We start from the raw sequence: 27229 nt of genomic DNA on the forward strand, positions 1-27229 counted from the left end.
CTCCCAGAATAATTAATATTGAATCTGAATGCAATTTGTATTTTGTCACCACATACAGTGGATTTAGTAGCAGGCTTTTTGATGTAGTACAAGCACAATGTCAGTTATCAAATTTTAAAAGTTGGGTGTTCATGGATGTCCAGGAAACTTGTTGCTTCTTAGAGTGGGTCGTAATATTTAGAGTTTTCTGTAAAATCCAAGTTTTATAGACCTAAGGAGATCTTATGTGGATCACCAAGTAATAGAGGGACATTAGGATGTGGCAAATGTAAGGCGTGCAAATTTATTGTGCCTTATTTTGGACTCTTAAATGGTCGAAAATTTGAAGTACATGGGAATTACAGATGTGACACTGAGGGCATTATTTATGATGTTCTTGTAATAAGTTTTATGTGGGGGTGTCTAAAAGGGCTTTTTAAAATAAGGTTAGAGCATGTTCGTGACATAATAAATAAAAAAGAACAGAGTTGTGGCACAACATTTTTCAAAAGCTCGTGATAGCCCTATTTGTGGTTTACAAGCTACTAGTTTTGGAAAAAAAATATTGTTTTTTTGGGTGAGGGCATTAGCAAGAATAAACTTCTTTATAAAGAAGCAGTTTATATATTCTAGTGGACACACTGTTTCCTAAGGGTATGAATGCTGATTTTAATTGGCACGTATTGCTTTAAAGCAAGTGCCTTTTAAGTATTTTATGGTATTAATTGAAGGCTTTATTGTTTAATTGCTTATTTAGTAATGTATATAAAGCAAGTGTTTGTGAAGTAATTGTGTACTCCAAGAAGGCAGTGTATGCCGAGATGTCGGAGAGGAATACGTTTGATTTATTGGGATCCTGGTCTTTGTTCTTCTTTGTATTTGCTGCTAATTGTTTGTTTTGCTGCTGTTTTTCCCTTGTGGCCTGCCTGAATTCCTGTAGTCTGTATAAATGCACTTTCAGTGTCCTAGGGAAACTGGCTGTAGTTTAGGACCAACCTCGTCAATAAAAAGTGAATATCAAGAGTGAGCCCACTACAGTGCAGCATCTGTGATCTAACTTGCAGTCCCATAATGTTAGATCATTGTTGCATCCTTTTTCTCCTGCTGAAAACTCTTAGTATTGTAGTAGCACAGCAGCCCCTGTCTGCATCCACAGGCAGCATTGGTTATGCTCTATGTGACTGCAGTGGGTACTTTTTTTTAGATGTATTCAAATATTGCCACTTTTTTTTTTTTTATTCTAGAAATGTAGCATTCTGAAGTAGGTTGTGCATGTGTCTCTCTTTCCGATGTCTGCTACTGTAGTACTGTTGCCATTTACAGTTGATGGGGAGATTTAATTACAACAAACTGAAACGTAACTACAGTAGATTGAATACAGATGAAGTGTGAATGCTGCAGCTAGCATTCATATGGTTGCATGGAGGCAGAAATCTGAACAGTACAGCTCTGCTGTGCATCTGCAGCATATAAGTGAAACCGCGCGCCCTAGAAGGCTTCATGTAGCCCTGCCTGTCAGTACAGCAGGATGTCACAGATATGTATCGGATAAGGCATCATCCAGGAAGGTGGTTTGCTTTGCTGTATCTGTACGTAGGCCTTGTCAAGCCTGGTAGACAGAGAGCAGAGATGTCCCTACCTTATCAGTAAGACACCATTGCCTTCTCTTTGTAATGTGTACTGTCTGCTTGATTCTTTCAGTACCATTTTACTAGTAGAGACTTGTGCACCACCAAATACTACTGTCCTTTCCAGATTAAATGTAGAGGTGACGTTTGTCATCCAGTGGTTTCGGGAATCTTTCCTGTCCACATACTGTAGTGTGGGTTACTGCTTATAAAAGTACTACATTAAATTAGTGAAATAAACTAGAACTATATTACTACTCTGTGATTGAACTGTAATTTTAATTTGGTTCTGTTCCTTTCTAATGCTGTGTGTTTACCATGTTTCAGGATTTTGTAGTGTAGCCTTCTTGGGACATTTCAGTGCTTCCCAGACTTTGTGGTTTGGTACTGTACTAAGCCTTCCACCACCATCCATTGTTTTACTTAGCCTTTTCTGTGTGAATCGAATAGCCCTACCTCGATATTGTAAAGATTAGCAGCGTGCTGTAAGATTCCCTTTGATAGATACTGTTCTGCTAGGCACATTTGTGTCTGTGTGATTTTGGTAGAAGGTTCTGTAGTCCATCCTTTGATATTTGTCTTCTGTGGGTTTTTTTTTTTTCGTCGTCTTCTTGCTCTGTTGTTGTACTTTTAAGCTCGGTGATGTCTTTGCATGTTGTGCATGCATATCTCTTATGGTTGAGGTATTCAGATACTGTAAAACTGAGTTGGGTTTATTTAACAGGTAGAGAACAGATGCTGCACAAACCCTTTCAGATAAAACCTGAGTCGCAAGAATAACTGAAAATACATGGATAGTTTTATTTTATCAATTAGTATGTTTTGAAATGTGGGACAAAACTAGACTATTAAGAGGAAATCCACAATGAGGTTCAAGAAAAATGCAATTCCAGACAGACTGAGCTTTGAGGCAGAAGCTTTGTCTGCTGAGACCTGTGCTGCAGTTACTGCCAGTGATGCAGTTGTAATAAGCTGCACTAGCAGCTCCTGCTCTCTCTTCTAGACTGAGAGAGCGCACTCTTAACGCTGACATTATAACAGTCAGTGGTACTAGCTATGGATGTCTTTCCGTGTGCAAGTAAGGCTGAGCTTTTACAGTTTGTTGTAGAAACCATTACTTTAAATCACTGAAATGTTTGGGGGCTGTTTCATGCAGTCCATAAAAAAAAAACTTGATTTATTAATGTATATCTGAATCGGTGAATATGAATTTGTTTATCTGAATAATTCTGTGGCTAAAGTTTTACAATTTTCTTTTCTTTGCAGTTTCTTAAACAGTTGGGTGTGTGTCCCAGCTGGCAGTTTGGTGATGTTTATGGGATGGATCCTGAACTCCTAGATATGGTTCCAAAACCTGTTTGTGCAGTTCTTTTACTGTTCCCAGTTACAGAGAAGGTAAACTTAAACTCTACAAGTCCTTGGGGGTGGATTTGTAAAAGCTCACAAAGCTGGAGTATAATGATAATCTTAAAGCAATTATATTTGAGGATTTTAAGTGAACAGACAATTTTGTTTAATGTTTGTGTTTTAGCATGTTTCTGCTTCAGTTTGTGTGAATTTTTGATTACTTGACTGTATCATGACAGCCTTTTATTTTATGAACGTAAACAAGTAGGTAAAATTGCTTCTAGTTAATTTTGTGTACTTTCATTTGACATCTTTTATTTTTATGGAGTGAGTGCTGTCAGCATGATACAACTTGGGGAAACTTTGGACTGGGATTCTGAAAACATTGAAACTGGTTGTTTTACATCCTTTGATATCCCCCCCTTTGAAGTTTTTTTTTTTTTTTTTCTGTAAATGACCAGAGTGAACAGTGATCCACAAATAAAAATTAAATGTGCTCTGGTGGCAGAGAGGGATAAAGCCCTGACTACAGCCCGGGTGGCCTGGATCTGATTTTTAGAGGCACTGACAGCTGAGTTTCCATCCCTGGAGTGCGAGTTATTCTGTGGATGTCTCCTGTGACCATTCTGTGTGGAAGTTGTGGACTTCACACTAGGTGTGGGTGCCAAAAGGGGTGGGGACAGATAGCACAGCCACAAGGCTGAGATGCTGAGGAGGTGGGGTAATTAGCCATATATCCCCATTGCATGTCTGCTCCTCAGATGAACCATGAGTGCTCAAAAGAGAAGGACGACGTAACAAGGGTCGGGCATAAACTGAACCCCTTCCTGGCAGATGTGAATGGCCAGACCTCCAGGAAGCTCTGAAGTTCGCATTGGTCCCAGCCATTTTCTGTAGTCTGTTTTGGGGTGGAACATGCGAATCAAAATCATGATATTTGTCTCGCTTTTTTATTTCAAGAACTTTTGAGAGGTGGAAAGAACAGACTTAAAGTTGTTGCATAGTGAAGTGTCTATACTGGAAGGAGCTCCTTTCTCTGCTACTACTCAGCAGTCATCCTCTTCAGTAGCCTGGACTGAGTCAGGTTCTTCTGACCATATACCTGAAGAGAAGGATGTGAACAAGAAGAGGGCATCATCAGAAAATATACAGAGAGAGATAGATGCTAGTCTTCCAAAAATTCCTTCTGATGTACTTACTAAAACACATGGTGGAATAGGCCACCAATCCTCACTTCTCCAGCAGGTATTTTGAGACACTGTTTATAGTGGTGGCTACTTTTTCACTTGGATTCAATACACAAGATAAAATATTGTCTTTGAGGTTGAGCTGAGGAGATAAAACGTCATCCCGAATATCCTCTATTCTCTACCTAGTCATTTTGCTCCTTCTGTAGTCATTCTGCCACTGAATTTGGACTTGAGAGAAAATGTGTGACATTTCTGATGCTGCATCAGGAATGGAGTCTCTGTTTTTTAGCATCGTGCTCTGTTACCTGTTTTGAGAAGGCTGCTGTTTTTGGACCAACTGTTAAGAAAAAAAAATCGAAGATATAAAAAGAAGGGGAAACTTTCAGTACCGTAGGTGTGAAGTTTCAGTCCAGAACACAGGTTTATTACATACCACAGCTTTTATTACATACAAGAGTCCATGTTAGCTGTGATGCTGCTGTGACTACAAGACGGGAGAGCAGCCAACTATGACTGTGGTAACTTCCAGAAAGGATGCCTACACAAAAGCAAAAATAATTCTCTAGAACCAGAGGATACAGATTCTCTTATTCATTAGATGTGCCATGGACACTCCAGCAAGGGGCGTCTTCCCCTGGATCATGTACAATCCTTTTATTCTGCTATAATTGAGTTGCTACAGTCTCCCAACAGTCACACCAGTTGATTGCCTCAGGGCAGTAGCTTTCATGGCTTCAGCAGTGCTATAGATGATTCTTCATACCTTATTGAATGGCACAGTGGTGCAGCAGTTATCGTTGTCGCCTCATAGCAAGAGGCTCTCCTGTTCGATTCTCAGCTGGGGTGCCGCCTTTTTCATGTCCTCCCTGCATTCATGTAGGCTTCCTCTGGGTGCTTTGGTTTCCGTCCACATTAGAGACGTGTTTCTCCCTGGGCCACCTCTGAAAATTGGTTTGTTCAAAAGTCTGACTTTCCCGGTAAACAAATGTTTAACAAATAAGATCCGCTGTATAGTCCTATAATCTGAGGCAAAATCTAGTATTTTCCAAGTTAAAATTTCAAAAGGCATGCAGAACGTAGTAGCAGTGCTAGCTATATAATTCCAGCCGTACTGTGAGCTGCTCATTTCACTTCCTGTCTTCTACAGGTGCTCTCATCATGAATACCTCTGCTGTAGTGTCAGGAGGCATTGTCAAAAAAATCCAAGGTGTATGGTTAAAGTTGGAGGCTAATTTTGCACATATATGTATCCTAGAGATAAGGGTGGTCCTCCTCATGCTGCAGTCCTTTCAAGAATCCCTCTTCATGATGCAGTTGCCATTCATATAAACATCATGGCTGTGGCAGGGAGGAACTTAATTTCTTATCCCATCTGTCATTGAGTAGTGAGGGTAAGGGAATGGGCTTTGTCCACCAGTCACTTTCCCGGGGATGCCAGTTTTGTAGTGGAATGCTCAGTTATCTTCTGACACCACTTGACTAGTCCTTCAGCTTGTCAGCTGCATAGAGACCCTTCCATTGTTGGAGGAAACCTTACAGTGACCTTTTTACATCCCTGTCATACAAAACGCAATGCCTTTTTTTTTTTTTTTTTTTCCTCCATCTCCCTAATTCCCCTTTCCAGGGTGGTCAGAAATGTCTTGCAGGATGACTGTTAAACTTTCCTTATTTTCCTTATTTCCACTTATCTCAAAGTTTGCCCAGAAAGCAAGACCGAGCAAGCTGAGGGTCATTCTTTTAGGCTCAGCCTAGCTTTGGCAGCTGTGGTTCCCCCTGCTTTGGCACTCCTCTGCTGGAGAAATCTCTGTATCTGATATCCCTCGGAATCCTCCTAACTCACCCATGTGGAAAGCCTGTCCTAGATCTTCACTTCATTGATCTGGTATCTCTTCCATTCATTGTGATCCGAGTGGCCACTCCTACAGGACTTTTGGGTCCAAGGCTGAGGCTCCTCTGTGTACTGAATTACCCTAGATATTGTTTGCTATGAGAATGCTTCAGACACGGAACTCTTGGCTGATTGTATGAAGGATAGTGGTCAAATGTGTAACTTTTGTACAAGCAAAAGAAGCACATGAAGGACCAAGGGAAGATATCCTAATTAGATATTTTACTGTGCATATTTGTCTACCAGAATTTGAGATTTCATGGTGCAGCGGTTAACGTTGTTGCCCCACAGCAAGAGGTTCTCCGGTTCGTTTCTCGGCTGGGGTGCCTTCTGTGTGGAGTTTGCATGTTCTCCCTGTGTTTGCGTGGGTTTCCTCCCACATTCCAAAGACATGCATCTGGAGCATTTCTCCCCGGGCCTCCGCTGAAAACAGGCTCTGTGGAACCTAGTCGGACTTTCCCGGTCAACAAATGTTAAATAAAAATAAAATAAATATACAACATTCTCAAGCTATGTAAATAACCAGGTGGGTGTGACTGGAAGTGTGTAATCAACCAATCAGCCCCCTGACCAGGCAAACAAGCCATTAAACAGTGATATTAAAAAAAACAAACTTCATACAATATTATTGATTTTTATCTTGTTTACAATCTAGTGGCATGTAATTTTAAAACACTGGAAATGGAGAGGTGCTAGTTTAAATCAGGGGCAGTACTAGCATCCAACTTTAGCTGCCAAAAAAAGCTCCTGGTATTAATTTCCCATGGACCATGGACCACTCAAAGGGTTTAAAGGAACCTGTTACAGCACACCCATTTAAAAACACAAGCTTCACTTTTCCTTGTATGCTTATATGAAACATTAGTCTCCACTCTATGCATAATAATATAATTATTTTCATGTAATCTTTTTCTAAGCATGCGTCCCAATTTTTTCAACATTAAATGCTGTATTAAGATGAACAGCACACTAGATAAATAACCTTTTTGCTGTTACAGTTGACGTGCCCAAAAGGAAATTAACATTTCTTTAGCCCTTTGATAAAAGGTACTCTCTTCCACAATGTAAGCACTGGTTATACATACCACATTTCAGTGTGTCCCATGCTCTCTTCCCCTCATTACCATTGGCTATGGCACTAACACAGTTATTAACGTTATCCAGTGGTCTTTTCAGTAACACTTTAACATTTCTTTCCTCTTATAAATAAGGGAGTTGCATGGAAATGTTGTCACCTAATTCTGGGAAGTGTTTAATGCATCCCAATGGTGTTTGATAATCTTTTTAACATGTATTTGTATACCATCACATTCATGTTAGAAGTAAAATTAGGATTAGCTCCAACTACCTTTGGGGTGTCCAAATCAACCCCCAAAATAGGTTTATATTTGATACTCCTACCCTGCAAAAATCACATTTTTAATTTCTGTCACTAATGTAGTGGAGTAACCCCTTTCAATAAACATCTGGCCAATTTAAATTTGTGCAGGGAACTCCATTTTATAATTGGAAGTCATTTGTGCTGCCCATTTGCCCTTTAATACTTCTCTTTTGATGAAAAGCATGATTGCTTGAGAAGTGTAAGCAGGAATTTGAAAATGTCTCTCTGCAAATTTATACTAGAAGTCAAACAATGGTTCATTCTATCCTTAGCCAAAATATCCAAATAGTGAATAAATTCGCTAGAAATGGTGTGAGTGAATTGTAAAAAAGAAATGCTCTTTTTTTTTTTTTTATTCAAAAAATTCATATGTTGTCAAGTGAAATTTTCCCTAAAATGCAACGATTCTCCAAAAAGAGAGTATAAAAAATCACAAAGCATTGTAGAAAATGGAATTAAGAACGTAGTTCTTTTCCCATGCTCCAAGAACTATGGCATAAATAGGGCCCCGGGATGCACCCCGTTGCCACCCCTTTTACTTGGTTGAAAACATAAAAAGTTGGTTAGAATAACTTCCATAAATTCAACAAGCAGGTTAATTTCTTTAGCCAAAAATTCACAACGCTGCACCATTCTAGTCCAGTAACATGGAATAGAAGAAAAGTAAATCGACCCATGATGAAAATAACTGGTCATTGTAAAAATCATATATGGGATTCCCAGGAGTTATTGATTAATGCTTGGTCCTTGGCATGTTTCGTTTGCTTAGTTGGCACACCTCGGCACCAATCTCCAAGCTTATCAGAACTAGAGCCCTGACTCCTTCCCTACCCGTAATTCCCTAAGATGCATCTCGTATTCTCAGATTTCTTTTGCCGCTCAAGTGTTTTGGATGTGTGGAGAGCTCTTGGTGATTTAAAAGTAGAATTTCTGTATAGTTAACACTCCTCTCTTACTGTGAGTTTTCAACTCTTACTACTTTTTCCTCTAATAGATTTTTCTCCCTAGCTAGAACTTGGTTTAAAAATAATAAAAAAAAATTGTTATAGCTGGTAGTTTGTGGGTAGAGTTTAGGCCTTTCTTTACTAGTCCTTTCTTTAACTAATGTAAAAGGTTTTATATTGTGGTATTACACTACTGTTCCTTAATAGATGTTATTTTCTCAGGACCCACACTCCACATGTATCTATGGTATCAGTGCTGCTCACCTAGACACAGAATGTTCATCCTCTGCTGTTTTCAGTGCTGGATACCTCCAGATTAGAAGATACAAATTATTCTTAAAGGGGCTCCTGACACAGACAGGGGTTACCCCATTACTTTCATCTGTCTTTCAAAAAAGAAAAGTTAAAGTTGAAGGCCCAGGAAAAAGAATAAGAAGATATAAGAGAAAAAGAAAGGAGCATGTCTCCTTCAAAATTGGTGAAGAATTGACCAAATCAGTTTGTCCTGACCAAAGGTACCCAGAAGATCATATCGGACTACCCCTCGGCTCTGATTTCCATCTTCTAGAGCCAATTACGGGCTAGGATTGAGTTCCAGACTCCAGTCGCCCATCCTTCAAAAGAAAAAAATATTCTTGATCTTAGTAGCTTTATCCTCTCTAGCATCTAAAAGTCGTACAGAGGTTGATGTCAACAGGATGATGAGGAAATGTCTTAGAATGCAGGACCTGTCCACCAGGAAGGTACTGAGTTTTGACAATCTCACCCTCTGATGCAAAAGTCCCTTGGCTTTGGTTTTAGTGGAACTGATTGGAACTGTAGCTCCTTTGTTGTTGCTGGAGCTTCTTGCATACTTGAAACGGACTGCATCCCAGTCTCTAAACTCCAATACCATTGAATTGAGATGAGGCTTGGAGTCGAAGCTTCGGAGCTGAGCTCCAAGGGAGTGGGTCAACACTGAGATTCTTGGAGCTGTCTCTTCCCAGCTTTCCAGGGCTGAAACCCCAAGGGGATCAGAGATCCACTTGGGTGCCAGTATTTCTATCTCCTCTTCGGAGTGGAGGGAATTGTCAGATCCAGTAGTAGCTTCAGATTTTGATGCATTCAAAAGGGTTTTGGCAACTTCCAAAGACAAGGTAGTTTCAGCTAGTTTGGTTTCACCCAAACCCCTTTGCATTCTGCTTCTTCACCTCTTCATCCATTTGTACAGGGGCAGTTAGCAGCAAGGGTTTGAGGAAGTTTGCTTCATCAGTTTCCCAATTCTGATGCTTCTATTACCACCCCAGAAGGTGTTCCCAGAAAACGGGCATGCAAGCGGAAACATCTAGGCTCCTCATGAAAGTCTTTCACTGAATACACTGACTTGGAGGAAGAAGAGGGTTCCCTTCGCTCCCTCTCTGAAGATCTCATCTCATTTGATGACATCCTGGAGTTAGTGAAACCAAGAAGGGAGATGGGTCATCCCAAGACCCTTCTCCAGCTGAGTTGGTATTGTTGGAAGCCATTGGTTCCGGACTAGTGTCATCCTAGATTCTCTGTTAGGGGATGAACAGACGAGCATTGGAAGAAAACTAGTTTTTACATCCTCCTAACATAGTTCAGGTCGATGGACAGTTTTGGGAAGTGGGCCTGTCAGTGACTTTCACCCTTAGCTTGTGGAAGTATCTAGCTTGTTTGACAGTATTCTAGAGAGACTTGACTAACGAGTTCACCAATTCACTCTTGAAAAAACAGTGAACTCTCAGCTTTCCACCCTGCAAGTAATATGATTTGTATGCTTGCTTTAGAAATGTAAGAAAGCTATATGTTCTATACTGAGCTTCAAGATTGTAATCGCAGTGCACCTTGCTTGAAAAGAGCAGAAATGTATATAGACTACATGCCTATGTAAATGTATGTGTTGATGTTAAAGGCTGGAATATACAGAGTTAACTTGCAAACTCTAAGAAAATAAGTAGAGAGATTTATGATGTGTATAAGGTTAATCTCATCTAAGAGACAGAATGTCTACAGCTAGAGTTTCTTTCTGTTTGAAGACGGAACTAATTACTAGGTTTCGCATGTAACATGTTTTTGTATTGCTCTGTGCATTCCTAGCAGCTGTACATCTGAGAGATACGTATTTTTGACAGAGACTTGTTAAATTATGTTGGTATCTGTTTAGCCTGGGAACTAGATTTTCAAGTGTCAAATAGTGATGTCATCTAGCTAACCCAGCAGAAATGAGTATTATTAATTTAAGAGCCATCTCTGAGAGAGAGTCTGTGCTTTGTGTATTTTGTTCTGTACATATAAACATCTCTTCAGCACTTCTCATCTATAGCTGCCTGGCTCTCTAAGTAGACATTTAGGGCATAGTATCTCTTAGAGATAGGAATATAGCAAGAGTAGTCCTATATGTTTTCTGTATTTCTGTATCTATGTGAGACTGTTCTGCAATGTTGTTTTAAAATATTTCCTGTGATTCTGAACTCTGTCACTGTGAGTTAATGAATGTTGTCTTGTGTTTTTTATTTATTATTAAATATATTTAAACCCTTTAATTGTGGCTGGTTTTGTATAGAGATGTTTAAGCTTTTAAAGTACTTGCATATGTGTTTGGTGATACTGTACAGGCCTCTCTGGAATAGCCTTAAAGTTCTGGTCACATTTACTATTTGGATAACAGTAACATCATACAGTAAGATTGGGCACCCTTTGGAAAGGGCCTTATTAGTAGCTGATAAGTAGTGATTGGTGGCAGTGATTTCTACCTTATAGTCTAGGCAAAAAGAGGCATAGCTAGTGAATCTGTGACAGCCTTCCCCAGGAGTGTCTGTATGTTTTCATATAATTCAAATCTGTGTGTCAGCTACTTGGGCAGGGACACGAAGCACTGGTTAGACAGAGAGGGTGCTGGAGGTTTTGGCTTGATCACTCAGCTGGGATCTTAACCCTATAGCTGTGCCAGTGGGGAGCCTTATGGGGATCTGGAGAGAGGGAGAAACCAGCCCCAGACTGACTATCTCTGTGTGCTCTTAAGGGAAATTTTACTTTACTGTGTGTATACTGGTCATCCTCCCAATATGCACGTCCCTCACTGATGTTAGTGGTGAGGATTGAGGCTCCTTGATTACTGGGCCAGTGCAGGGGCATTTCACCTGGATGCAGCTTTGTGACTTTGGGAAGACTTTTAAGTCGTACTTTGTTAATGTCCCTTATGATGGTTCCACCTGTAGATCAAACATCAAAGATACATTCACCAGAAGTCAGCAAGATCAAGATAGTAAGGTTGGCTGATGTTCTTCATCTCACATTGCTGCAGTCCTTACACTTGGGTAGTCCGCTGTCCTCGGTCGGCCCGAATATCAAAGTATAAGGCTGACGTCGGTCAAGGTGCATTTGACTGACATCAGGACGTCAGGGTACAAATGCGCATGACCGACGTCATATCCTCAGTCTTTTTTGCCGCATGGTCCGATGCAGAAGCAGCATTGCAAGTGCCGGTTGGCGTTCTGAGATTTTTCGATTTCGAAGTTTCAGACCGAGTTCAAAGTTGGCTAAGTACCCGTTGGGGAATATTTTAGTTTTTCTTGCCTCAGTGATTTACCGGATGTCAGAAAAAGTGAATAATTGCATTTCTTGTGGGAAACAGATACCGCATAGAGATTATCATGCTTTGTGTATTCCTTGCTTAGGGCCTGAGCACGACGTGGTTGGGTGTCGCTCTTGTGCTAGATTCAATAACTATAAAGAGAAGGTTGGATTGTGCCAGGTTAGTCTTTGGGAAGCGGTGCAATTATAAAATGCCGTCGGATGCTCCGACGCCCGCTTCTTCGAAGAAGCGCAAGGACAAAGCAGTTAAGCCTAGGCTAGAAGAACCGTCTGTACCGGACGCCGGTTCTTTAGAGGTGTCGGTGGAGCCGGTGGTTCCACCGGAGGTTTCATTGGGTTCCCAGGGAGAGACTTTGTTATTGCAGGATGTGGCCTCTCAGGAGGCAGGTCAGGCTGAAGGGGCTTCTCAGGCTACTATACTCCCTTCCCTTCCTAGGGTGGTTAGGCCCTCTCCTTCTGTTTCCAAGGCTTCTCCCAGGGGCAGGCCAGGTTTAGCTTCTGTTGGTGTCACCCCTAGTTCTTCAGGTGCTGTGCCCAAGAAGCATATGCTTAAAATGGCAGAAGATTTGATTACTTTGATTAGGGGTTCTTTGCCCCCTCCTGATAAGAGACCTAGGGTGGAGCCTGAGCCAGGGAGTTTTGAGCAGGCTTGGGATGTTTCAGAGTCTTGACTGAAGACTTGCAGGAGTATTCTCCTTATTCTGACTCGGATGTGGATGATTCTACTCCTTCTGCTTCTCCTCCTGAGGATTTTTCTTTTTCAGAAACTCTTCATTCTATGATGGAGCATTTTAAATGGGAAGGTCAGGACTTCTCTGATTCCAGGAAAAGGCTTAGGGAATTTTTGTTTTTGCCCCAGCATAGGCCTTTGGCTATACCTCCTGTTTTAGATGTTGTGGAAGATGTTTTTGCAGAGGCTTCTCTTAATCCTGATTCTTTGCCTCCTGCTCCTGTTAAACCGGATAGATATTACAGGGTGCCTGAAGCTCATAAGTATCTCTTTAAGAGTCCTAGGGCAGACCCAGAAACTGTTAGTCAGGGGCCTAAAGGTGTTAAGGCTTCTGTTGTCAAGAATCCGGTTCCTTCAGACAAGGAGGCCAAGGCTTTGGATAGATGGGGAAAGAAAGTTTATACTTCTTCCACTCTAGCTATGAGGGCTTTGAATTGCCAGTTTCACATGTTAAAATACCAAAACTATCTCCTTTCACAATTGAAGTCTAAGGTTGATGCTCTTGCGGAAGGTATTGATTGTAAAGAGTTGCAAGATTTAGTACATGTTTCTGAACAGGTGGGTAAGCATTCTTTGCAATGTGGTTTTGATGCTGTACAGGCCTCGTCTAGGGTGGCTGCCACTGGTTCAGTTCTTCGCAGGCACGCCTGGCTGAGGGATCAGAATTTATCTGACCATGTTAAAACAAGGATTTTAGATGCTCCTTTACAATCTGATGTGTTGTTTGGTTCTCCTGTTGAGACAGTTTTAAAGAAAATGGAAGACAAGGCTAAGTCTATGCAGACTGTTAAAGATTTTTTGCAGGTTCAGCCTCCAAAGTTTAGTAGAAATTGGCCTACTAAGGGGTGGATGTATCCTTCTTATGATTCCCAGTCTAGGGGTAGATCTAGACGTGGTAGGGGCAGAGCTCAGGGCTCTTTCAGGCCTAGAACAGGGAGTTCTCCTGCACAGTCTTCAGGTGAGGGCAGGGGTCAGTCCTTTCGTAAACAGACCCAATGACCTACCTTTTCAGCTGCCAGAGCCTTCCCGTCTGGCAGCACCTTTGGGAGGAAGGTTGGCACTTTTCAAAGAAAATTGGAGTTTAATTACCCAAGACAGATGGGTATTGGATATCATACACCACGGTTACAGGTTTTATTCCATACCTTGCCTCCTTTCAAAGGCATGCCAGACATTCCTCCTCCACAAAGAATAGAGGCTCACAAGCACATTTCTCTGTTACTCCAGCTAGGGGCCATTCAGCCGGTCCCTATGCCAGAAGTGGGCCTAGGATTTTATTCTCGCCTGTTCCTAGTACCAAAGAAAGGGAACACGTGGAGACCAATTTTTGGACTTATCTATCCTCAACACTTATCTGGACATTCCCAAGTTCAAAATGTTGACGCTACAGCAGCTTTTACCTCTGCTGGGCAAAGATCATTGGATGGTAACTTTAGATCTCAAGGAGGCTTATCTTCATGTTCCTATCAGACTGAGTTGCAGGAAGTATCTGCGTTTTCGAGCTGGGACTTCTCATTATCAGTTCTCTGCATTGCCCTTTGGCTTATCTACTGTGCCCAGAGTGTTCACGAAGGTTCTGGCTCCAGTGATAGCTTTCCTCAGGTTAAAAGGAATACAGATTTATCCCTATTTGGACGATTGCCTAATTCTGGCTCAAGGAAGGGACGAGCTTCTTCTTCATTTGGATTATGTGATAGCAGTGCTAAGATGCCTGGGGTATTCTGTGAACGAAATAAAGTCCAGTCTAGTACCCTCTCAAGACATGTGCTTTCTGGGTGTGAGACTGAATACAGCATCCCAGATGGCCTTTCTCACCCCGGACAAACAAAAGAATCTTTCCCTTTACTTTCATCAGTTGTCTCATCAGTCCGGGCTGACTGCAAGGACAGTCCTTCAAGCCTTAGGGTTCATGGCATCTTGTATTCTGGTGCTTCCCAATGCCAAACTGCATATGAGGAAGCTACAATGGTATCTCAAAAGTGTATGGACACAGCACTGCCAGGATTTGGACACTGTCATTCCAATAATACCTTGCATTCAAAAGGAATTTTTGTGGTGGGCTCAGGAATGTCACCTAAACAAGGGACTCTCTGTGACCCGGCCAGAGGCGAGTCAGATTCTAACGACAGATGCCTCAGACAAAGCTTGGGGAGCTCATCTGGATGGAAAGTGGATACAAGACAAGTGGCCTGCCAGACTACAACATCTACATATCAACTTGAAAGAGATGTTAGCAGTCCAATTTGCATTAATAGCTTTCAAGGATTTACTTCTTCCAGGGCAGGTGTTGATTCTAACAGACAACACAACTGTCATGTGGTACATCAACAAGCAAGGCGGAACACATTCTTATCCTCTATGCAGGCAAGCGATGATTTTGTGGGAGACTGCTCTCAGTTTACAGCTAAATCTTCAGGCAAGGTTTCTGCCGGAGCACAGAACTCCTTAGCAGATGTGTTGAGCAGACAAATTATGGATCCCCACGAGTGGAAATTGGATCCTCATGTATTTCAGAAATTGACAGTGTCATGGGGAACTCCAGACATAGATCTGTTCGCTTCCCCACTAAACCACCAGCTGCCAAAGTTTTGCACAAAAAGGTTTCATCCCACAGCTTGGAGAGTGGATGCTCTTTCTTTCAATTGGAGCAATCTTCATGTGTATGCCTTTCCGCCTCTGCCTCTCCTCCCAAAGGTACTACTAAAGGCCAGACAGGACAAGCCAAGGATGATTTTAATAGCTCCAGATTGGCCTCGACAGCATTGGTACCCATTACTGAGGAGCCTGGTATGGAAGCCTCCATGGCCTTTGCCTACGATTCCACACCTGTTGTCTCAGGAGAACAGTCATTTGCTCAATGTCAAGCTTCACTCTCTGCACCTAACAGCCTGGCATATTCTGTTTTGAACCATAGTGGGCCTCCACTTCCACAACAAGTTTTGAATGTTATTTTGGAAGCTAGAAGGCCTAGTACAAGGAAAGTGTACGCAGAAAAATGGAAGAGATTTTTATTTTGGAGTGCAGCAAAGGATTTTATTTCTGAGCCTAATTTAAGTGTGGCTCTTCAATATCTTACTGAGTTACTGGACAAAGGTTTGTCTTTCTCTTCTATTAAGGTTCATGCTGCAGCAATTTCGGCTCACTATGATTGTGACCCACCATTGTTTTCTCATCCTTTGTTCAAGCAATTTCTTAGAGGGGCAAAGAATATAAGACCCCCACGAAGAGCTCCTACTCCTGCTTGGGATCTCAATTTTGTGTTGGAGAAACTCACTCTACAACCTTTTGAGCCTGCAGCTACTGCTGAATTAAAGTTTTTATCATGGAAGACTGCTTTTTTGTTGGCTATTACCTCTGCAAGAAGGGTTTCTGAGTTGCAGGCCCTTATGGCAGTTGAGCCTTTCTTAATTTTCCATAAGGATAGGGTATCTTTACGTACTAATCCTTCCTTTATGCCTAAAGTGGTTTCTAGTGTGGCTTTAAACCAAACTATTCATTTGCCTACCTTTTATGCAAATCCCCAAAATAAAGGGGAAAAGATTTTGCACACTTTAGATGTACACAGGCAGTTGCGTTATTATTTGGACAGAACTAAAGGGTTCAGGCAGTCTCAGCAGTTATTTGTTTCTTTTTGCTTTGAGTTCTCAGGGCAAGCCTGTGTCAACACAAACTATTTCTAAGTGGATTGGGTTCTGCATTGCTTTCTGTTATTCCCATCATGGCAAGGAAGTTCCAGCTGGGATTAGGCCTCATTCCGCTAGGGCTACTGCCAATTCGACAGCTTTTTTGAGAGGGGTGGCAACTAAGGATATTTTGGAGGCAGCTACTTGGAGTTCAGTGCATACTTTTTCCAGGCATTATCACCTACCACTTTACTCTAAATCCAGGGCTGGTTTTGCCACTGCTGTTTTGCAGGGCATTTTGGCAGCTCCTGCTTCCTTATAATTTGGCCATCCTCCCTTACCTCTGCTTTGGGATTCTACCCAAGTGTAAGGACTGCAGCAATGTGAGATGAAGAACATAGTACAGTTTTGTACCTACCGTAAATGTAGATGTTCGAAGATCCACATTGCTGCAGTCCAATTTACCCTCCCTCCTTCCCTCTGTAGTTAGAGGCGGTTGTGTGGGTTGGGTGGTCAATTGGGTGTATATTGTGTATTGTATATATTGTACATATTTTTAGTGCTAGGATGGTTGGTTGTTGGTTTGCTGTCTTTTGGTTTTTGACCTTTATTTTGAGGGTCTTCTGACATCTGGGGCAAGAAAAGACTGAGGATATGACGTCGGTCATGCGCATTTGTACCCTGACGTCCTGATGTCAGTCAAATGCGCCTTGACCGACGTCAGCCTTATACTTTGATATTCGGGCCGACCGAGGACAGCGGACTACCCAAGTGTAAGGACTGCAGCAATGTGGATCTTCGAACATCTACATTTATGGTAGGTACAAAACTGTACTTTATGGTGGGAGTATGCTTGTCCACCCTACGAGGGACCACCTCTAGAAAGCAGACATTGGGGAAGAAGATGTGGTTTCTCAAATTTGAGTGCTTTCCAGGACTACCAAGGTGACAGACCTCTCAGTGGCAGAGGGTGAAGCAGTTTTAATGGATGACACCCAAGAGGCAGAAGTGGACTTCACATTCAAGGTTTTCTCAGACCTTTCTCCAAGAAAACCTTTTAGTGCCCCTCAACGGCTGCTTGACTGCTGCACTCTGGAGGCAGTAGGGCGGTGTCTTTCTTTGCACCCTCAAGCCTGGCACACATTAACGTCAGATTCATGGGTGCTCAAAATAGTGTCCAGAGGCTGTTCAATTCTCTTTCCTTCCCACCACAGAAAAAGAAGAGTCCCTGATGTTCTCCTTTGTTAGTGGGACTGGGCAGCCGTAGAAATTTCAAAGCTGCTAGAACAGAGTAATTCAGACAGTCCTCCATGACCAGTTGGAATCCAGAGACTATTCGAGGTCCTTTTTACTACCAAAGTAGAGCAGGGACCTCGGACCCTTTTTGGATCTCAGTTGTCTAAACCAGTTTGTAAGACGGACAGAATTCCAGATGGTCACAGTTCAGCCCATTTTGTGTCATCCGAGGAATGACAGTTGGATGTACTCTGTATATTTTTCCAGGATGCCTACTATCAGTTAAAGATAGCGAACCAGTCCAGGAAATCTCTCTGCTTCTGGCTTGGAGCCAGTCATTTCTAGTTCGAGAGCTGCCATGTGGTCTTGCCACAGCCCCCAGGGTGTTCACCAAGATCATGGCAGTAGTAGCTGCCCACCTGCACATACTGGGGATGCGAGTTTTTCCATATCTAGACAGTTGGCTCCCACTGCCTCCACTGAACATCTCCTATTGCACACTGAGACCAAGTAATCCAACTGCTTCTGAAATTAGAAATCTCCATAAATCTACCAAAATGTCATCGGGCTCCAACACAAAGCATAGAATTTGTAGGATGCCCCCTAAAAACAAAACTGCAGATAGTTATCCTGCCCCAGTCCAGGGTCCAGTCATTTTTTGTAACAGCCTTTCAAGTTCTGCATCACCCTATACCACCAGTGAGACTAATCTTGCGTCTCTCAGGTCTCATTGCATCCACAATTTTAATGATTCCATTAGTCGGATGTTTCATGAGAGTGCTGCAGTGGACCTTTAGTAGTGTGGTGGTCTGAATCTACACACCTCTACATTTCAGAAATTCTTGATTTTATACGGTTTCCAGCTTGGTGAATAACATCATCTGCTATGACAGTGGGCTGTCCTTTCCAGATGAATTCACTTGTTGCAACAGTGACTATGGATGCATCCCTTCTTGGGTTGAGGGTATTTCGAGGGAAAGATGGTTCAAGGCACATGATCCACTGAGGCCAACCTTCACATCACTGTCTTGAGATGAGAGTGGTCCTCCTGGTGTTGTAGGCCTTTCAAGACCTCCTCCTCAAGGGTGTGGTCTACATACAGATTTGACAGCATGACTGTAGTTTGGTACATAAACAGAGAGGAACCTGAACATATTCCCTGTGTCAAGAAGCCCTAAGGGTTTGGCAATGGGCAGTGTCTTCACAATGTTTTCTGATAGCAATACACATTCCAGGGTTCCCCAGTGTACTGGTGGACAAAGCTGACTGAGTGGTCCCTCTATCCTAAAGTGAGGAATACTATAGTCCACATAGGGAAAAGCATACAGCAGATTTGGGGCCCAATCGAAATTGATACAGAAAGCAAGAATGTGCAAGGCCAGAGTAATCCTCACTGCTCCCTTTTGGCCCCGTCAGACTTGGTTTCCTTAGCTTTAGCCTCTCCCAGTACAGCCTCCATGGAGGTTGGATCAATATCCAAACCTATTAACTCAACCATCTGCATTGCCTCCTGCAGATCAGATGTCCATGATATTAACTGCATGGTTCTCTCAATTTTGACTATGGTCAGGGATGCCAGGCTTTCCCCAGCAGTAGTCTGCATTCTTTCTGCATCACAAAAAACATCAGTTTGAAAAATGGAAAATATTTTCAATTTAGGCCTATTCCAAAGGTCTGGACCCCTTTTAAGCACCAGTTTCTTCATACTTGAATTTCTGTCTAGTCTCTTTCACAAAGGTTAGTTTCACAACTGTAAAGGTTCAGTTGAATACAATTTCATATTTTCATGTAGGATGAGATGATATGTCCATAATGTCTCTGAAACTCTCCAAAGCATTCCTCAAGGGTACCTTTCAGCTAAGACAGCCCATTTGAGACCCAGCTCCATAGTGGTTCATTACTGTTATGTTACAGACCTTGACTCCATCTCCTTTTGAACCCACTTCCACTGCAGACTTAAAATTTATCCCATGTAGAACTGTTTTTTTGGTTGCAGTAATATCAGCCAGATGACTCTCTTGAAACTTCAAGGCCTCTCATTGAAGCCCCCTTTCTATTTTTTTTTTTGCAAAGACAGAGTATCACTCTGAATGTCTTCTTTATTTCGAAGGTGGCATCCAAAGGTAATTTAAACAAGTCTATACACCTTCAAGTTGCCTTTCCAAAGTACTCCATTAACTATACTAATTACATATGTTAGATGTTCATAGACAAATAAGACTGGTCTACTTTACACGGTGGCCTTTTCATAAAGTTGACTTTCATATGGCCGAGACCACATGATCAACTTTTGGAAAGCCGACCATGTAAAATAAACACAGCAAACACTTGCCTTAAAAAAAATCCACCCCCACACCCCTCCATAACTTAAATTTACCAACTTCGAGATTGCACTACGGTGCGGAAGAGGGAAATTTTCCCATTCCACGTTGTACGGAGATAGCGGATGTTCATCGTGTTTCACTGTTGCAGTCATGACTGTAGGGTTCTCCCCTGCCGGCAGGCAGCCCCAGGTCGGCCAGAATCCCAAAGTCTGGGTCCGGCGTCGGCTGTTCAACCATGCTCCCCGACGTCAGAGCACCAGGAGTACAAAGCTGACAGCCGACACCATCTTCTCCAGTCTTTCTTGTCGTGCGGTGATAGCAGTTCGCATTTGCCAGTCGGCGGACTCCTGATGAATTTTACTGATATATTTCGGTCCGAAGACTTTCTTCTCCACTCAAAGCTAAGTACCCCGTTGGGGAAACTTTTTTTCTTGCTCCACTCCAATGTCAGAAAAAGTTAATAATTGTATTTCATGTGGGAAGCAAATACCTCATAAGGATTTTCATTCTTACTGTATTCCTTGCTTGGGCCCTGACCACGACGTAGCTAGTTGTCGGTTTTGTGCTAGATTCAATCAACGTACAATTAAGCGAAGGTACGATTTTGCTTTTCATTACTTCGGTAGGCGCTTTAACTACAAAATGTTGTCGGATACGGTCCCGGCTACCGGAGTTCATAAACGTCGCAAGGATAAAGACGGGCCTCCGAGGTCCAAATCTGATGATAGCGCACAAGCGGAGCCAGCTTCAGGTTCGGCCGTCATCAGTGAGGCGCTTTTGCAGCCCCTGTCGTCGGCCATTTCAGAACCGATGGCCGAAACGGACTCTCATGAGGAGCCAACCAGGCCTTTAAATATTTCTGTTGCAGGACCTTCGAACAATGCTCCTTCGGATGGGTCCGGAGCCGCTGTGCAGGTACCGGCTTCCGAAGGGGTTTTCAGGCCTACTCAGCTACTAATACAGGCAAAGACTCCTTCAAAAATCAAAGACTTCTACACAGGCTTCTTCTGAACCGGCTCCCAAGTCACAGAAACAGTTACCGAAGATGGCAGAGGATTTACTTACTATGATTAGGGGTTCTCATCCCCCTCCAGACAAAAGCCCAAGGCAGGATGTTTCTAATGATTCCTCTGATCAGGCTTCTGTTTCCTCAGTTTCTTCTTCTGATCACGAATATTCTTTCCTTTCTTATGAGGATTCTGATGCTGAAGAATCCATTACTTCAGCTTCTCCCTCTGAGGATTTCTCTTTTGGGGAAACTTTGCATGAAATGAGGGAACATTTCCACTGGGAAGGACAGGAGTATTCGAATCCAAGAAAAGGCTGAGGGAATTTCTTCTTCTTCCCCAACATAGACCCCTGGCTATTCCTCATTTTTTGGATATTGTGGATGATGCCTTTTCGGAGGCTAACTTAACCCCTGACTCTCTTCCTCCTGCTCCTGTGAAGCCTGATGGATATTACAGGGTTCCTGATTCCCATCAGTTTTTATACAAGAACCCTTCTGCTGACCCTGAAACCATTTCTCAGGGTCCTAAGGGAGCTAAGGCCGCTTCTGCCAAAAATCCTACTCCTACTGAAAAGGATTCTCGATCCTTAGAAAGATGGGACAAAAAGGTGTACACTTCTGCTACTTTGTTCATTAGGGCTTTAAACTGTCAGTTTCATATGTTTAAATACCAGCAATTTGTATTGTCTGTCTTAAAACAAAAGCTTACTTCCATTTCTGCCTGTGCAAAGGATAAGGAATTACATGACTTATTGCATGCCACCAAACAGGTTGGGAAGCATGGGTTACACTGTGGATTTGATGCCTTGGAGGCTTCTTGTAGGGCTGCGGCCTCTGGCACAGTCATTAGGAGGCATGCATGGCTAAAGGAACAAAATTTACCTGAACAGGTAAAGGCAAAATTATTGGATGCTCCTGTTCAGCCTAATGTTTTGTTTGGATCGAAAGCTGAAGAGGTGATTAAAAAGATGGAGGATAAGGCGAAATCGATGCAAACAGTTAAAGATTTCTTACAAGTACAGCCTCCTAGATTTAGCAGGAATTGGCCTTCAAAAAATTGGTCCTTTTCCACTTCAGACAGGCCTCAGAGGGGTAGATACAGATGTTCCAGAGGGAGGCCTCGATCACAAGATGCTTATAGACCAAGACAGTGGACTGCTTCCACCCCTAGGGGAGGAGAGGACAAGTCACAATCTCAAAGGAAACAAACTCAATGACTCCCTCTGTGGGGCTACAGGAACTTCTTCCCTGGAAGCCCCTCTCGGAGGAAAACTCTCTCTTTTTTTATCAAAATTGGACTCGAATAACCCAAGACAAATGGGTTTTGGATGTGGTTTTAAGAGGTTACAAATTCCATTTTCATACCTTGCCAAGGCCAAGCGGATGGCCAGACCTTCCAAAACATCAGTGGACGGAGGCCTTAAACCAGGTGGAAGCTCTTTTGGCTATGAATGCCATAGAACTGGTTCCTCTTTCAAGAGATGGGAAAAGGGTTTTATTCAAGGCTCTTTCTAGTCCCAAGGAAGCAAAACTCATGGAGACCCTTTCTGGATCTGTCGGTCTTGAACACCTTTCTAGAGATTCCAAAATTCAAGATGCTTACTCTACAGCAGCTACTTCCAGTGCTGTCCAAAAATGCATGGATGGTAACTTTGGATTTAAAGGAGGCATATTTACACATTCCCATCAGGCAGGATTACAAAAAATACCTCGGGTTCAAAGCCTGATCGAGGCACTTTCAATTCTCTGCGCTGCCCTTTGGATTATCTACTGCGCCCAGGTTCTTTACCAAATGCCTGGCTCCAGTAGTAGCTTACTGCAGACTCAAGGGAATTCAAATTTATCCTTATCGGGACGATTGTCTAATTCAGGCAGACAGCAAGGATGTCTTACTCCAGCATCTAGAATTTGTCCAGAACCTCCTCAAGTTCCTGGGATTCTCTGTAAACATAAAGTCAAATTTGACACCATCGCAACAGATAACTTTTCTGGGTGCACTTCTAAACACCACAACCCAGATGGCATTTCTGACATCCGAAAAACAGTTACAGCTGGCTTCAACTTTCAGAACTTTGGCAACTTCAACTTTAACTCCTCTATCTGCAAGGATATTCCTGCAGGCTTTGGGTTATATGGCCTCCTGCCTCCTTCTCGTACCATATGCAAGACTACACATGAGGAAAACACAGTGGTACCTAAAAAGTGTATGGTCTCAGCATTGCCACAGTTTAGACATACTGATCTCCGTTCTTCCTTGCCTTCAAAAGGAATTTCTTTGGTGGTCCAGGGCATGTGCTCTAAACAAAGGGAAGCCCTTCCATCTGCCTCCTGCCTCTCAGATTCTAACCACGGGCGCCTCGGATTATGCCTGGGGAGCCCATTTTCAGGGCAGTTGTTTGCAGGGCCTTTGGACAAAGGATCAGAAGCACCTGCATATCAATTTAAAGTAAATGTTAGCCGTTCAGAAAGCTCTATTGGCCTTCAGGAATCTTTTACAACCAGGACAACTGTTAATACGGACAGACAACACCACAATTATGTGGTACATAAACAAGCAAGGAGGATCTCATTCCTACCCTCTTTGCAGACTAGCCATGGATCTATGGGACACAGCTCTGTCTTGCAATCTGGATCTTCAGGCTCAGTTTCTAACATGGAAACAAAACTTCCTGGCAAGACGGTCTGAGCAGACATCTTTCGGATCCACACGAGTGGATGCTGGACACCAAAATATTCAAGATGATAACAGCAGTCTGGGGATGTCCTCACATAGACCTCTTTGCATCCCATCTCAATCATCGGCTACAGACTTTTTGCACCAGGATTTTCCACACAGAAGCTTGGAGAGTGGACGCCCTGTCATTCAGTTGGAGGAACCTCTCGGGATATGCCTTTCCACCTCTCCCTCTTCTTCCACTGGTTTTATTGAAGATAAAACAGGACAAGCCCAAGATGATCATCTTGCTGGCTCCAAATTGGCCTTGGCAGTTTTGGTATCCAACTCTAGGGTTTTACCTCAGTCACCGAACCATCTGTCTCAACATCAGGGTCAGGTTCTACACTCTCATGTCAGAACTCTCAGCCTGGCGGCCTGGTTAATCCAGGGCCTTTGATTTCTTCTTTACTGCCCAAGCAGGTTATGGATGTCATTTTAGAAGCCAGACGTCCTAGAACTAGAAAATCTTATGCAGGAAAATGGAAAAGATTTTGTTCCTGGATGCAGGCTCAGGATTCTGATCCTCTTCTTCCCAACATGACTTTAATTTTACTTTACTTGACAGATCTCTTACATAAGGGTCTCTCTTTCTCTTCCATTAAAACACATGCCTCTGCTATTTCTGCTCATTATAATACAGACCCTCCCATCTTTTCCCACCGGCTCATGCGACAGTTTCTCAGAGGAGCTAAGAACTTAAGACCTCCTAGATCTCCTCCTATTCCTGCTTGGGATCTCAACTATGTTTTGGAAAAACTAACCTTGCCTCCTTTTGAGCCTGCTGATTCTTCTGACATCAAGTTTTTATCTTGGAAGACAGCCATCCTGTTAGCCCTAACCACTGCCAGGAGGGTTTCAGAGTTACAAGCTCTAATGGCTGTGGAACCTTATATTATTTTTCATCAAGACAGTGTATCTTTGAGGACTAATCCTACCTTCATGCCTAATGTGGTTTCCAAAGTGGCTTTAAATCAAACTATACACTTGCCAACCTTTTTCCCCACTCCTCAAAATAAAGGGGAAAGGATCTTACATTCCTTGGATGTACACAGACAGCTACGTTTTTACCTGAACAGAACTAAGGACATCAGAAAATCAGAACAATTGTTTTTCTTATGCTTCCAGTTCCCAAGGTAAAGCCATTTCAAAACGGACCATTTCTAAATGGATTGCTCATGGAATCGGATTTTGTTATTCTCACCATGGAAAGCAAATCCCAGGGAGTATACGGACTCATTCCACCAGAGCTGCTGCCACTTCTGCGGCCTTCCTCAGGGGAGTTCCTACCAAGGATATCTTGGAAGCTGCAACTTGTGGAGTTCAGTGCATACATTTTCTAAGTACTACAATCTACCTCTCTACTCTAAGTCTAGGGCAGGCTTTGCCTCTGCAGTCTTGCAGGGCCTTTTAGCTGCCCCTTCCTCTTTATGACCACCTCCCTTTCTTTCAGCTTTGGGATTCTACCCTACAGTCATGACTGCAACAGTGAAACACGAACATAGTACAGTTGTGTACACCTACCATAAATGTAGATGTTGAGTGTCTTCACTGTTGCAGTCTGGGTTTCCCTCCCTCCTTTCCCATCTTATTTTTACTTTTGTGTATTTCCTTTTTTCACCATTCTTCTGAGGTGTATTTGCAAAGGTTATGGGACCTTTTTCATTTTGGGACTCCTGACATCTGGGGCAAGAAAAACTGGAGAAGATGGCGTCGGCTGTCAGCTTTGTACTCCTGGCGCTCTGACGTCAGGGAGCATGGTTGAACAGCCGACGCCGGACCCAGACTTTGGGATTCTGGCCGACCTGGGGCTGCCTGCCGGCAGGGGAGAACCCTACAGTCATGACTGCAACAGTGAAGACACTCTAACATCTACATTTATGGTAGGTGTACACAACTGTACTTTCCCCATGGTTGGCTTTTCAAAAGTCGATCATATGGTCTAGGCCATATGAAGGTCAACTTTGTGAAAAGTCGACCATGTAAAGTAGACCCAATAAGACTGTATGTTCATAAAACAAAAGATTTTAGAAAGGATGACTGTTTCTTTTGCCAAACCAACGTCTGTTTCCAAAGTGACAATCTCTCTCTGGTTGTATTTCATTTATTTACCAAAAGAAAAATGCACTTTTACCGTATAAACCAACGGTACATTCCACTACAGCAGTGTTTTTTCTTCGGCCTTCAACAGAGGTTTATCCACAGAAGACCTCTGTGCTGCGGCCACTTGGGTCAGTGGTGCACACCTTTGTCTCTCACTATAAGTTGGTCAGTCAGTCCAGGTCATGCTCATCTTTTGGCTTCACCATACTCTGGAATGACCCAGATTGACAGCTTGAAAGTGTCACATAGGTTTGAATGCACGAAAGTAGACAACATTGTCTATGAAAGTTATGTACTCACCATAACGTTGGAGCCATGTCTGATTTTTGTCTGTTTCAAACCCTCCTCCATCCACTTCTAAATTGTCACCTATGATTTTGAGATTGTGTAGATGTTGTTCCCTCTCTGTACACAATCGTGTTGGACTATTTACCCTTCATCTGCTAACCTCAAGGTTTTTTCCCTGGGCAATTTTCTAAATAACTTTTTTCAGACTAGTGGGGGCAAAGTCGATATGATGTACAGCCTATGGAATTAGTAGAGGAGGAGTCAGACCTCTGGTTCCAGTAAGATTCGAGATCAGTGCTGAGGTCAGATGGTGCCTGATCTGACAACCCATAGTTTGAGGCAGACGAAAATTAGACAACGTGGATCTTAACATTATGGTGATTACATAACTTTGTTTTTCTTCCTTCATTTTCCTATAAGGGAGAGTACATGCTACATCTTTTGGGCATGCATCAACAGCTCAGGTTTTATGTCACCATATCAAGAATATTAAGAACTCCTTCAGTACTTAAATTGGGAAAATAAGTGTTGAAAGTGACTTTTGTGAGATGGCTATCTGTCTGCATTTGTCATGTCTGTAAGGAGAAGGGTTTTACTTTGCCTGGTACTCCTCAAGGCTCATTCTACTAGGGTAATTGCTACCTCTGTGCCATACTTTTCTAGGGTTCTTCTTGAGGATATTTATGTAGCAGCTGCTTGCTGTAATATGCATACCTTTTTATATGTTACTGCAAACTGGATTTGCAGTCTGGGTCCAGAGCATCTTTTGGATCTAAAGACCCATCGGTTGAGGAGAAAAGAAGCAGAAAACACTGATATTTCATTATGGTAAGTACATAATTTTCATTTCATTTAATTTACTTTTAGTAATGGCCAGGGGCACATCTTGCCCATCCTACTGTTGTCCCAATCCTGGTTTTCTGCCCGAGACACAATACTAGGAAAAATAAATAAATAGGAGCAAATAAACTTTGGTCTACTCTTGAAGGGGGTGGATCCCTTTTCAAATTATTTGCTACTTACTTAGGAAGACCTTGTCAATTTATTGACACTGACCTTGGTTATTCATCAATTAAGATTCACCTTGCTGTATTTTCTAACTTTCACTAAGGATTCCAGGACTTTACACTTGCCTAGCTTAAAGTTGTTCAGAAACTTTATTGGAGAGAGATTCCAGGTTATGCTACCATGCAGAGAAGTTGGTTAACTAAGTATTTGTGCTGGAAGACTTGCTGTACGTAGTAGCCATTAA

General features: G+C 42.6%; 1 protein-coding gene across 1 annotated transcript in view; it reads left to right on the forward strand.

The window, feature by feature from the left end:
* LOC122814212 (ubiquitin carboxyl-terminal hydrolase isozyme L4-like) overlaps positions 1–27229 on the forward strand; it is a 609903-nt gene that overhangs the window by 16938 nt on the left and 565736 nt on the right. Inside the window, exons 3-4 of the mRNA XM_044086813.1 lie at positions 2874–3002; positions 3927–4199. Of these exons, the coding sequence (XP_043942748.1) occupies positions 2874–3002; positions 3927–4199 (402 nt within the window). The remainder of the gene's footprint in view (positions 1–2873; positions 3003–3926; positions 4200–27229) is intronic.

The sequence above is a fragment of the Protopterus annectens genome, chromosome 10.part0 (genome assembly GCF_019279795.1).
Source record: "Protopterus annectens isolate FY-2018-M chromosome 10.part0, PAN1.0, whole genome shotgun sequence".
Classification (NCBI taxonomy): domain Eukaryota; kingdom Metazoa; phylum Chordata; order Ceratodontiformes; family Protopteridae; genus Protopterus; species Protopterus annectens.